Here is a 14,683-nt window from a genome sequence, read left to right as displayed (position 1 = left end):
GGCCTGGGGTAGGATATTTTTATTATAAAATACAAAAACTGAAGAAAAGTTGAAGAAACACAGAGAAAAACCTTAAAAACACCAATAATGGAAAAAAAACTACATCACAGTAACAGACTCAATAGAGACTTCATCAAGGAAAGACCTGCAATAAATCGCCCTGAGCTGGAATTGAACCTGGGTCTCTGACACAATCCTGTTTATGGATCAGCATCTCAACCAGTTGAGCTACCTGGGCTCCTTTTTTTTCCACTTGTTGGACGACATACTTACCTATGACCTTTTTAATTGTATTATGGACATTTTTGTTACATTTTGGACGGCATACTAACCTATGACGTTTTTGTCACATTTTGGACGACATACTAAACTATGACTTTTTTTGTCACATTTTGGGCGACATACTAAACAATGACGTTTTTGTCACATTTTGGACGACATACTAACCGATGACGTTTTTGTCACATTTTGGACGACATACTAACCTATGACGTTTTTGTCAAATTTTGCACATTTTTGTCACATTTTGGACGACATACTAAACTCTGACGTTTTTGTCACATTTTGGACGACATACTAAACTATGACGTTTTTTTCCACATTTTGGACGACATACTAAACTATGACGTTTTTTGCACATTTTGGACGACATACTAAACTCTGACGTTTTTGTCACATTTTGGACGACATACTAAACTATGACGTTTTTTTCCACATTTTGGATGACATACTAAACTATGACGTTTTTGTCACATTTTGGACGACATGCTAACCTAAGACATTTTTGTCAAATTTTTCACATTTTTGTCACATTTTGGACGACATACTAAACTATGACGTTTTTGTCACATTTTGGACGACATACTAAACTCTGACGTTTTTGTCACATTTTGGACGACATACTAACCTCTGACGTTTTTGTCATATTTTTTTACCACATACTAAATTGATGTTTTTGTCATATTTTGGACCACATCCTAAACTTGGAAGAAAAACACAAGGCCTGGGGTAGGATATTTTTATTATAAAATACAAAAACTGAAGAAAAGTTGAAGAAACACAGAGAAAAACCTTAAAAACACCAATAATGGAACAAAAACTACATCAAAGTAACAGACTTAATAGAGACTTCATCAAGGAAAGACCTGCAATAAATCGCCCTGAGCTGGAATTGAACATGGGTCTCTGACACAATCCTGTTTATGGATCAGCATCTCAACCAGTTGAGCTAACTGGGCACCTTTTTTTCAGTTGTTGGACGACATACTTACCTATGACCTTTTTAATTGTATTTTGGACATTTTTGTCACATTTTGGACGATATACTAAACTATGACTTTTTTGTCACATTTTGGACGACACACTAACCTATGACGTTTTTGTCACATTTTGGACGACATACTAAACTATGACGTTTTTTTCTACATTTTGGACGACATACTAAACTATGACTTTTTTGTCACATTTTGGGCGACATACTAAACAATGACGTTTTTGTCACATTTAAGACGACACACTAACCTTTGACTTTTTTGTCACATTTTGGGCGACATACTAAACAATGACGTTTTTGTCACATTTAAGACGACATACTAACCTATGACGTTTTTGTCACATTTTGGACGACATACTAAACTCTGACGTTTTTGTCACATTTTGGACGACATACTAACCTCTGACGTTTTTGTCATATTTTTTTACCACATACTAAATTGATGTTTTTGTCATATTTTGGACCACATCCTAAACTTGGAAGAAAAACACAAGGCCTGGGGTAGGATATTTTTATTATAAAATACAAAAACTGAAGAAAAGTTGAAGAAACACAGAGAAAAACCTTAAAAACACCAATAATGGAAAAAAAAAACTACATCAAAGTAACAGACTTAATAGAGACTTCATCAAGGAAAGACCTGCAATAAATCGCCCTGAGCTGGAATTGAACCTGGGTCTCTGACACAATCCTGTTTATGGATCAGCATCTCAACCAGTTGAGCTACCTGGACACCTTTTTTCAGTTGTTGGACGACATACTTACCTATGACCTTTTTAATTGTATTTTGGACATTTTTGTCACATTTTGGACGACATACTAACCTATGACGTTTTTGTCACATTTTGGACGACATACTAACCTATGACTTTTTTGTCACATTTTGGACGACATACTAACCTATGACGTTTTTGTCACATTTTGGACGACATACTAAACTATGACGTTTTTTTCCACATTTTGGACGACATACTAAACTATGACTTTTTTGTCACATTTTGGGCGACATACTAAACTATGACGTTTTTGTCACATTTTGGACAACATACTAAACTATGACGTTTTTGTCACATTTTGGACAACATACTAACCTATGACGTTTTTGTCAAATTTTGCACATTTTTGTCACATTGTGGACGACATACTAAACTATGACGTTTTTTTTCCACATTTTGGACGACATACTAAACTATGACGTTTTTTGCACATTTTGGACGACATACTAAACTCTGACGTTTTTGTCACATATTGGGCGACATACTAACCTCTGACGTTTTTGTCATATTTTTTTACCACATACTAAATTGATGTTTTTGTCATATTTTGGACCACATCCTAAACTTGGAAGAAAAACACAAGGCCTGGGGTAGGATATTTTTATTATAAAATACAAAAACTGAAGAAAAGTTGAAGAAACACAGAGAAAAACCTTAAAAACACCAATAATGGAACAAAAACTACATCAAAGTAACAGACTTAATAGAGACTTCATCAAGGAAAGACCTGCAATAAATCGCCCTGAGCTGGAATTGAACCTGGGTCTCTGACACAATCCTGTTTATGGATCAGCACCCCAACCAGTTGAGCTAACTGGGCACCTTTTTTTCAGTTGTTGGACAACATACTTACCTATGACCTTTTTAATTGTATTTTGGACATTTTTGTCACATTTTGGACGATATACTAAACTATGACTTTTTTGTCACATTTTGGACGACATACTAAACTATGACTTTTTTTTCCACATTTTGGACGACATACTAAACTATGACGTTTTTGTCACATTTTGGACGACATACTATCCTGTGACGTTTTTGTCACATTTTGGACGACATACTATCCTGTGACGTTTTTGTCACATTTTGGGCGACATACTATCCTGTGACGTTTTTTCCACATTTTGGACGACATACTAAACTATGACGTTTTTGTCACATTTTGGACGACATACTATCCTGTGACGTTTTTGTCACATTTTGGACGACATACTATCCTGTGACGTTTTTGTCACATTTTGGACGACATACTAAACTATGACATTTTTTGCACATTTTGGACGACATACTAAACTCTGACGTTTTTGTCTCATTTTGGACGTTTTTGTCATATTTTTTTACCACATACTAAATTGATGTTTTTGTCATATTTTGGACCACATCCTAAACTTGGACGAAAAACACAAGGCCTGGGGTAGGATATTTTTATTATAAAATACAAAAACTGAAGAAAAGTTGAAGAAACACATAGAAAAACCTTAAAAACACCAAAATGGAACAAAAACTACATCAAAGTAACAGACTTAATAGAGACTTCATCAAGGGAAGACCTGCAATAAATCGCCCTGAGCTGGAATTGAACCTGGGTCTCTGACACAATCCTGTTTATGGATCAGCATCTCAACCAGTTGAGCTACCTGGGCACTTTCTTTTTTCAGTTGTTGGACGACATACTAAACTGTGACGTTTTTTTTCCACATTTTGGACGACATACTAAACTGTGACGTTTTTGTCACATTTTGACGACATACTAAACTGTGACGTTTTTTCCACATTTTGGACGACATACTAAACTGTGACGTTTTTGTCACATTTTGGACGACATACTATCCTGTGACGTTTTTGTCACATTGTGGACGACATACTATCCTGTGACGTTTTTGTCACATTGTGGACGACATACTATCCTGTGACGTTTTTGTCACATTGTGGACGACATACTATCCTGTGACATTTTTGTCACATTTTGGACGACATACTATCCTGTGACGTTTTTGTCACATTTTGGACGACATACTAACCTGTGATGTTTTTGTCACATTTTGGACGACATACTAACCTGTGACGTTTTTGTCACATTTTGGACGACATACTAAACTATGACTTTTTTTGTCACATTTTAGATGACATATTAAACTACAACGTTTTTGACATGTTTTCGAGGACATGTGGACATGTGGGGCTGGAATACGTCATTGGTTACTATGACGTATTCCAGCCCCACAAGAAGCGCCTATTGAACAAGCGGTTTCTTAATATGACGACGAAGCTTACAAAAAAGTCTAAAATTTCACGTAGAGATGAAAGAAAACGGTTCCATATTGTTGCTGTCAAGCAATGGATGTGTCTAAACTTAGAAGCACCTAGCTGCATTGGGGACAAGCTCTTACAGTGTTTCCTGAAGAAAGGAGAGAAGGGCAAAAAGTTGAATTTGTGTTCAAAATAAGACTGACGGCTGAACGTGAATAAGACTTTGTGAAACATCAGGAGCTTCACCATTGTCTGACTGGGCTTTGTTACATTGCATGACCTAAATATGTAGCGGGCAGCAGGGAGTGATGGGACTCAGAAACACTCCACATTTCAATCATTTGTTCCTTGTATGATTTCCAACTAATAAATCACAATCAATTTGTAGTAGGATCGCAATCGTGTGTTCGCCAGCAGGTGACTGACACAGTGTTCACTTGTTGTCATGGTTACAGCGACGCTGTGCTGGTAGCTATATCTGGCAATAGGAAATTCTGAACAAAGATCCAGACTATAAGCTGCATCACTGCAAAAATTTAATGAGGTCGTCCTTGTGTCATTTCTGACTTTCCCTGAAAATTTCATCCAAATCATTAGTCCATTTTTGAGTGATGTTGCGCATGGACAGACAGACAGACAGATGGATTCACAGACAAGCGCACACCGATCATCACATAACTCCGCTGCGTTCCTTGGAGGAGTAAAGATAACACATTCACACGGTTAAAATGTCATTGAAAGGACTGTCAGTGCAGACAGGCTTGGTCTTAAGGTTGAGATAAGATAATGAGTCTCAAACAAAATGAGTCACAAGTAAAATCTTACCAAGGTCTGGCACAGCATGGGATCTTAGACATGTTTACTACATTCTTACTTGAAAAAAAACAAAAAAGAAAGTGTGATTTTGAGTGCTTTGGTTGGAGAGCGTCAAGGTTTTTCATATATTTGTACGTCGAGTCAAGGCTACTTCTGTTTGTCTCTTTCACTCAGGTAAAAAAGCTTTTACAGGAGCCACCAAAAAGCACCTCACATGTACTTAGAGTTTACCGTCAGCACTTAACCAAACCTCCATCTCTGTTTCCTCTCAGCTGAGAAACGGTAACGTCCACTACATCTCAGATGCCGGCGTCGGGGGGAAGGTGGAGCGGACGGTGGGAGATGCACCGCTGTCGGACGGCCAGTGGCACACTCTCCACATGGTCAAGAATGGCTCGGGCACTGTGGTCCAAGTGGGCAGCAGCCACCCCAGAGTCATCCAGCACCCCACCCAGGACTTTGGAGGACTCAGTGTTGTAACCTTCTCCCTGGGAGGGATCCCACCTGGCCCTGCTCAGCAGAAAACCGGAGCAGGTGAGGCTCAACGGTGCATTTCTGGTGTTTGGATTGGGGAGGAACGAGACCACAGGTTATCAGATCAAATCATTTCTGAACCTAATCTTCTGAGACTGGAAGACTGCCAGTTTGATCAGAATAGAACTGGATAGGGAAAATAAAAGAACAAAGCTACCTTGTCCTCATTTTCACCATTTAAGAGAAGTTCTTTCAGCATCTCAAAACATCATATACGTTGTGGACATTGTGTGCATAATTCCATTTTTCAATGCAGTTTCTATTCAGAGTTCCTAATGTATGTGGTAGGACCAGAACTTCTGCTAGTCTGCCATAAAGAATATCATTACTATGAGTTTCATCAGACAGTTTTAGTGTCTCATGATGATCTAAATGCTGTCTCAGAGGCTTTTCTACCCTTTAAAGATATCATTTCTTAAGGAAACACTGGATTATTTTGTCATGTTTTCACAAGAAATGTTTCATATTTACAGTCAAAAGTCTAATTTTACATATTTCCTTTTACAAAACTAACTCTGACAGTGAAAGCCTTGGTGAAAGTGTACTATATTTACATGTTTGCCTGTTAAAGTAAACACGTATTTATGTCCTGTGTCAAACACACACACACACAAAAACTGGCATTGAACCAAGAAACTAACCCACTCTTTACCCACTGTAAAATACAGCAGTGTTATGGAAACCTCTTCTGCAAACTAAAAATGTGTGCACATGTATGTGACACAGCACTCATGAGCTTGTGAGCCCTTATAAATCCAGTACAGACTTTTTTTCCCCCATGAAATGAATTAATAGTCTGCTGCTTGAACTGCTGACCATATTTGGTGGCTGTCCAAGACGACTCAGAGGAACTGGCCTGAAATCTGTCTCTGTCTGACGCAGCTGAGATTTACCTGCTATGAATTTACAGTAGTTGAATAAATATTTCTTTATCAGAGTATCATTTATGGACAAAAATAACTAATATTAATTTAATTTGACTTTGTCTTGGAGCACCTGGAGACTTTCATCTTATTTCCATTGACTCGATTCTTAGATTTAAATCGCAGATCAGATGTCCTCGAGCGTGAGCTGACAACAGTTTGGAAAAGGTGAAAGGGAGGGATTTCAAAAGGACGTGGTGCAACACAGTAAATTTCAGAATTTCGGGGGAGGGAAAAACTAACCTAATACTATGTACTAATATGGTAAAAATGAGCAATTTGAATGATTTGTTGACCTCTTTTACTCCGGGACTGGTGCATATTTCAAAACAAACATATCCTCAGCACGCAGATCTGTGGCAGACTGCCTGCTAACCAGCCCTTACCTCAGTGTGTGTCTGAGCATTCGTGTTCTGTTGTGTACTCACTTTTCAAGAGCTAATGAAAAGACACAAATGGATTTAATCTGCACTGGTATAAATTCAATAAAAACCTATTTACGTCGTTGAGGCAGTGCTGTTAGGCAACACACAAAGCAACAGACTGAATTAGACACAGAGACGTTCATCCAACCCAGATACATGTCTTGAAGCAATAATGGCTCTGACGACGGATTCTCTTTTAGAAAATATTTCATATTTCTTCTCTCAAATTGGCCAGTGATTGATTCAACCCATTTTTCAAGTATGTTTTTTTTAGGAGGAGCCTTGCACAAGTAAAATTCACTTTTTTGTGTGTCCTAAGCTTGAACCAATTACCCATCTAAACCAAATTCCTTTAGCTCTGGTTATAGCTCCCAGTTCCTGCTATTTATGAGGAAACGATCCAGCATCAGCAGACATTTTGAAAAAAACATCAGTCTGGTGGCAATTTGAAATGATTCCCCTCCAGGCCACTGTTGTGTCCTTGGTAGCTGCTGCTGGCTGTTTCTTGTTATCTGAACCAGCTCTCTCTTCCATTTATCGGCAGGTTTCGATGGCTGCTTGGCGTACGTGAAGTACAATGGGGAGAACCTGCCATTCACTGGAGAACACAGTCTCGTCACCTTAACCAAGACCAGCTCGTCTGTGAAAATTGGCTGCAGAGGTCCCAACCTGTGTGAGAGCAATCCATGCTGGGATGGCCTGATGTGTGTCAACCAGTGGTACACATACCAGTGCGTCCCGCCAGGCGACTGTGCTTCTAATCCCTGCCAGAACCATGGCAGCTGTGTGCCGGACCCCCACTCAGGTTTCACTTGTGTCTGCTCCGAGTTCTACACAGGCAATACTTGTGAGACTTTAGTGGCCTGTCTGGGCGTCCAGTGTCCTCAGGGTACTGTCTGCAACACAGCCAATAATGGAGGATTTGTCTGCAGCCCGAGCCCTACAACAGAGACAATGGTCCTCCCCATCTGGGCTGTGCCGGCTATTGTCGGCAGCTGTGCCACCGTCCTCGCCTTGGTGGTGCTCAGCCTGATCCTTTGCAACCACTGCAAGGACCGCAACAAAACCAAAGTGCCAAAGGAACCCAAGGAAAAGAAACCCAAGGAGAAGAAGAAGAAGAAAAAGAAGAAGGGCAGTGAGAACGTAGCGTTCGACGACCCGGATAACATCCCTCCATATGGAGATGACATGACGGTACGGAAACAACCAGAGGGGAACCCCAAACCAGACATCATTGAGAGGGAGAACCCTTATCTGATCTATGATGAAACAGACATTCCCCACAACAATGAGACCGTCCCCAGTGCTCCCTGTGCCCCCTGCAATGGTCCAGAGGCAGATATTGAACATTATGATATAGATAATGCCAGCAGTATCGCTCCTTCAGATGCGGACATCATCCAGCACTACAAACAGTTCCGCAGCCACACTCCCAAGTTCTCCATCCAGAGACACAGCCCGCTGGGCTTCGCCAGACAGTCCCCCTTACCCCTTGGAGCAACGAGCTACACCTACCAGCCTCAGTACACCCAGGCACTGAGGTCCACTCCGCTGAGCCACTCCCACTCAGCCTGCCCCACCCCAAACCCTCTCTCCAGACACTCCCCAGCCCCATTCACCAAGCCCTCCTCCTTTTACCGAAACACTCCCACCAGAGAACTCAACCTGGCTCGCCGAGAGGGCAGCCCGCTGGACCTGCACAACGACATGTGCCAACCACCACCCATGTTCAACTACGCCACCCGGCTGGGAAGGCGCAGCAAGAGTCCGCAGACCATGGCCAGCCACGGCCACACCTCCAGGCCTGGCAGTCGGCTGAAGCAGCCGATTGAGCAGATCCCCCTGGAGACGGGGCCTCCTGTGGGGCTATCCATTGAGGAGGTGGAGCGGCTGAACACTCCACGTCCACGCAACCCCAGCATCTGCAGCGCTGACCACGGGCGCTCCAGCTCAGAGGAGGACTGCCGCAGGCCACTGTCGAGGGTCCGTAACCCCGCTGATGGCATCCCTGCTCCAGAGTCCTCTTCAGAAAGTGACTCACACGATTCCTTCACCTGCTCGGAGATGGAGTACGACCGGGAGAAGCCCGTGTCTTACAGCTCCCGGGTTCCGAAGCTCTCACAAGTCAACGAGTCAGATGCTGACGATGAGGACTATGGAGGGAGGCTCAAGCAGAGGCGGTACTCGAGTCGGAGGGCAGAAGGAGGGCCTGGTGTTACCCAGATGCCCCCTACTGAGCAGCACTACACCCTACCCCACAAACTGGGCCAACAAGCCGGGGGCTTCAACTGGGACAATCTGTTGAACTGGGGCCCCGGCTTTGGACATTATGTAGACGTGTTCAAGGACTTAGCCTTGCTTCCCGAGAACGCGGCAGCAAAAGACATTGAGATGAACAGTGGGGATGGCTCAGTGACCATTCTAAACGAAGGCGAAGCTGAGCAATATGTATGAGACTATTTATTACAATGTTGTACAATATGGTGACGTTCTCCATTTAAAAAAAAGAAGACTGTATATTTCAAGGGAAGATTGGAATTCTTTTTTTGTTTTTACATTACTCAAAATAATAAGACGACTTTTAAATGCAGTAAGGCAGAAAACTGGCACCTGTAACATGACATATTTCGTCATGAGCCACCTTGGAATAGTTTACCAGTCTTTTCTAGGTTCAAACTGTACAGGCGTGTATTCATCTCTGAGGCCTCAGTACAACGTATCCATTGACACCGAAAAAAAGGAATCCATGTCTGAATTCAATTTATGCGACTGCAAAGCTCCGTTCACATTATCTTGATCAAACATTTCTGTTCTCTATTACCAATATTGCCTCTCCTTTCCAAAAACTTCTGTCACATTCACAGCTGAGAGATAAGAGGGTAGAGAATATTAACACTCACAGGAAGAGAATTCCAGCAGGCTGCAGAGCAAAAGAAAACTCCCGGTCTCTGTCTTTTTAGGGGTCAATTTTTAATTTAGCTAAAAGGAAGCATGTGTGTTTGATCGGACTGCACCTGTAGGTGACGGGACACGGCACTCGGTGTGAAAATAAGTGCACCGTTTAGCTCGCATGGTATTGCAGACCCCACCAATATTCGGATCCCTTTCTGTCTGCGTGTTTTCTCACAGAAGACTGGCTAAATGCTCCAAGAGTGAGATTTAATCAAGTCCCCCTGCCTTACAGACATTTGAGGATTTCAGTACGGGAGAAAAACTTTTCCTCTTCTGCTTTTCTGGCCTGCGTTCAGGAGAAGAGGAGTTTTTTTTGTGGGGGGGTAGTTGTTTGTCACAAAACCACGTTCTCTGACCAGCCAAGTGTTTTCCGGGCAACGATGATGATGATGTTTGGATCCTGTAAACATGACCCCAACTAAAACACTATGAACTTGTGTACATTTTTTTAATCTGTGAGAAATCATGGAGTCATTTGTCACGTTGTTGGTGTCTTTGTTCATTATTTTGACATGTATGGTTTCTACATTTTGTACTGTTTATTAACTTAAATTACTTAAGCTGTGTTTTTATGGATATTTTCATATGCTGAAATGTATGTTCTTACTTTCGGGGAAAGTAAGATTGAAGACTTATTTTTTACATTTGTTACATATGTAACATCAGTATTTTCCACTTTTGATAAAACTATAACATGCTGTATGCTTTGTACCTGTAAAAAGCCAATAACAGAATAAAAAAGTATTTATTTAAAAGTGCTTCTTCTTTCTTTCTTTCTTTCTTTCTCTCCTGCGGGGATAAGCAGCTCATTTAGATGTATGTAAGCGTTGGCAGTTTTTAAAAATAGTCGCCTTCAAGCTCCAATTCCATCCTTTCCCAGATCATTTGGGTGGTAAGTTATTCTGTGTTTAGGCCTCACTCTGTGCAGTCTTTAAATAATACAGAGTCTCAACAAAACATTTAAAAAGGCATCTCAGGACTCGAATGAAACCGAGCCACCTCACTCACGGCCAAACAAAACATCAAGCGGACTCCGCGACGCAGGCCCTATATTGCTTTCAACAATTATTTACATCTGGATTATTGAGCAGAACCCCTTTTTTTTAGTCACAGCTCAGTGATTCAGCTTGCAACATGCTTATCTTCTCCATCATCGAGGGGAGAGAGGCCACGAGAGAAAACGCGGGGAGCCGTGAACCGAGCGAAGAGTGACAGCCTGAGTCTGGGTAAATTACTACGAGGGGCTGGGTCCTGCAGAGAGCTCTGTTGACCAAAGCCTCTTTGGGACGGCTGTACCACTCTGATGCTGAGACAATAATAACACTCACAATGATAATGAGAGCCTGGGTGGGTGGCGCAGCGAGTAAATAGGAGATGAATTCAAATAAACCTCACAGCGTCCTCTCTGGTCTGAAAGATGTCAAGCAGCTCCAGGAGCGACACCCCCTCCTCTGCTCTATAGGTGAGCTTGTATACACAAAGGGCACATTGTTCGACAGTGTGGTAGGATGTAAAACACTCATGAGGACTGACATGAATCTGTCTTCCTGATTTTCTTGGGGGCAGGGTGGTGGTGGGGGTAGTTTGGGGGGTATTCCCTTTTTTTTTTTCCCCACAAGTGCTGTTCTTGGATATTGTCCAGACGGCTGCTTGACTCAACCGAATGGCAGAGGAGCTTATGATGTGTTTAAGGATTAATTGCAGCATATATCCTAAGTGCGAACATTGCATGTTACCTTATAGGACATGGCTTTTAAGAAAATACAGCATATGTTATTCCCGTCAACTGAAAGTCTGTTATTTCAGTAAGCAATAATGAGCTATTTGTGTTGGTAATGACACAATAATACAACAAGGACCATGGTTACAGTGTTGGAAAGCAATATAGCAAAATAATCCTGTGAATATATATATGTGAAGTTCAGATTGAGACAAAGTGATTTCCAAGAGTGTGTTGCCAACAAGTCAGCAGTAATGTGTTTAGCAGGTCTCCATATTAGCTTATTCATCGTGAATGAAGGTGCGAAAGAGGCAGCGCTGGATTTCCCATGGAGGAGTGCTGACTCTTTTTTTCTTCTTCTTCTCTGAATTCATAAACGTCATCAAAACATAATTCCCATTAAGATGATTTCCATGTTGACTTAAGAGTTTCCCCAGTATTTATAAAAGGCGGTGGCAACCGAGCTGCGAGCGACGCTCTTGAAGCGGGGGAGTTCCTCTGCCAAAAAACCTTGTTTATAAAGATTGATTATTCTGAGCCTTAGTGTCCTCGTACGGCTACAGCGTCTCCCCTTGTTTGTCCTAAATGGCTCATAATTTGAAGCACATTTACTGCTGGATCGAAACAAACACACTCCGCTCCTCCTCTCATTGGTCGGTGCAAATGGATGTTTGGTTTGCCTGTTAACGCGCATGCATGCTCAGCAGATAATGAGGGAGAACATCATCACAACATCAAAACAAGCTTCAAATAATATATACTACTATCTACTGCAAAATGCCCGTAATGAGTGAATTATCATAGCATGTTCTGGCTGCAGTCCAACACACCATTCATGTATTCACCAGTTTGACTCCTGTTCATTTCTCCCCTCATTTCCTCCTGTCTGTTGTTAAAATCAAGTAAATCTTTAAAAACTTCACCATGTCAGGCGTGTTTATTAGTGAAAATGTAAGGCCTGCTGAAGCAGGCTCTAGTTAGGGCCCCTCCTTCCCTGTGTTTTTCTTTTCTCTCAGGTGCACTGGGTGCTGTGGTGGCAGGTGAAGCCAATCTCTGCAGGCAATCATCTGAAGCAGGAGCAGGTGCACCAGTGCCACTCAACTCACCTTGCCTCACAATATAACCAGGCTTCAGTCACATCTCAGATACTGGATCGTAAACATCCAATGATAGTTCTCTGCATATGGTTTTTCAGCCTTTTTCCCCCAACGGAACCTCAGTAACTCTGTTTTTGCTCTTTCTCAGTCGACTCTCCACCTGCTCAGGTTCACCTTTGTCTGGATATCTGGTTTCGTCTACGGCTCAAACCCATTTATCCCTCTGGAAACGTTGCCCGATTCCTCTCTGCCATCTTCCCCTGCCGTCGCAGCCCCTCCTCAGCTCCATAGTTTCCTACAGCCCTTTGAGGTCTGTGCCCAGTTCCCGGGATTTCCGAATACTGGGAATTGTAGTTCTGTATCTTAGCCTTTGTGAATAAATCATTGTTTAGGCCACCTGTCTCTTTTCCTGGGCCTTACAAAAACCTAACAGAAAAATACTGTCTGCGAAAAAGTGTTCATTGCAGGACACGGTTCTCAACAACTACTGATGTTTTCCTTTCATAGTTCCTGTTAGCTGCTGATTTCATTTAAAAATAGTGTCTGACTAACAGCAAATACTCTCAACTGTAATAACATAAAACCTCTGTTTTATGAAAGACGCAAAACTTCCCCTTACAGAAAGCTGGAATCACTAAGTGTATGACATTCCTGCTCCATAAATCACTTCAGTTAATAACTGACAGTTAAGTTTTGACCCCTGGAAACATCTGTTGACTAACCATCTCAACTCAAACTCCACTTTGTCTCTTCTTCTGCAGTTTTTAACTGAATCACTCAGCGGCAGATTGAGTTTGCACAGTTGTCGGGGGCCTGGAGACAAGGAGAGATCCCATGATCCCGAGCAGCTCTGGGGCTCGTCATCCATGTCAGTTAAAGAACTTTGGTGTTGTACATATGTAGACCATGGGATGAGACTATGTCTGATTGTAGTTGTGCTATGTCAGAATTTAATTATGGTAAATAGCATCATCCTCTGCCAACCTGAATGGATTTTACATTCTAATGTCACCTCATGCATCTTGACAAGGTACCCTCAGCAGGTTCAAATCACCAACAATGAAGTTCTCCTCCACGCAAAGATGGAGAGCTTAGAAACCATCATGACTTGCTACCGACTCCGATGGACCAGACACCTTGCTCGAATGCCAGACACCCGCCTAACCAAACAAATCCTCTTTTCGAAGCTCACGTCTGGCAAGAAGCCACAAGGAGTGCCACGTTGGCGATTCAAAGGTCAGCTCTTAAACACCTTGCTGAAGACTGAACTTTATCCAACTAACAAATGCTTGACAGTAATAGATACAATTGCATAAAATGTAAAATAGCTATCAGTCTGTAAGTAATTGAACAACTAGGCACTAAAAAGCTGAAACTTTACAGCAGCATACTATAATCAAAAAAATGATGGTCTATAAATAAAACTGCAAAAGTGCTTCATAAAAAACACCATTAAATACACTGCCGTTCAAAGGTTTGGGATCAGTGAGAAATGCCCCTATTTTTTGATAGAACAGCACTTTTTTCAATGAAGATAACATTAAATCAATCACAAATACAGTCTAAACATTGTCAATGTGGTAAATGACTATTCTAGCTGGAAACAGCTGATTTTTAATGGAATATCTCCATAGGGGTACAGAGGAACATTTCCAGCAACCATCACTCCTGTGTTCTAATGCTACATTGTGTTAGCTAATGGTGTTGAAAGGCTCATTGATGATTAGAAAACCCTTGTGCAATTATGTTAGCACATGAATAAAAATGAGTTTTCATGGAAAACATGAAATTGTCTGGGTGGCCCCAAACGTTTGAACGGTAGTGTAGAAAAAACGGAAATACCATCAAGCATGGTGGTGGTAGTATTATACTCTATGGTTGTTTTGCTGCAAGCAAGTTAATAGATGCATTTTCAGC

The 14,683-nt window shown here is 41.6% G+C and overlaps 1 protein-coding gene across 1 annotated transcript in view; it reads left to right on the top strand.

Moving 5' to 3' along the window:
- LOC110954880 (protocadherin Fat 4) overlaps nucleotides 1-10,707 on the top strand; it is a 134,460-nt gene extending 123,753 nt beyond the window's left edge. Inside the window, 2 exon segments of the mRNA XM_022199627.2 lie at nucleotides 5,388-5,649; nucleotides 7,542-10,707. Of these exon segments, the coding sequence (XP_022055319.2) occupies nucleotides 5,388-5,649; nucleotides 7,542-9,451 (2,172 nt within the window). The 3' untranslated portion in view covers nucleotides 9,452-10,707.
- The last annotated feature ends 3,976 nt before the right edge of the window (nucleotides 10,708-14,683 follow it).

The sequence above is a fragment of the Acanthochromis polyacanthus genome, chromosome 10 (genome assembly GCF_021347895.1).
Source record: "Acanthochromis polyacanthus isolate Apoly-LR-REF ecotype Palm Island chromosome 10, KAUST_Apoly_ChrSc, whole genome shotgun sequence".
NCBI lineage: Eukaryota > Metazoa > Chordata > Actinopteri > Pomacentridae > Acanthochromis > Acanthochromis polyacanthus.
Note: the sequence above shows the minus strand (reverse complement) of the source record. Positions and strands in the feature narration are given on the sequence as shown.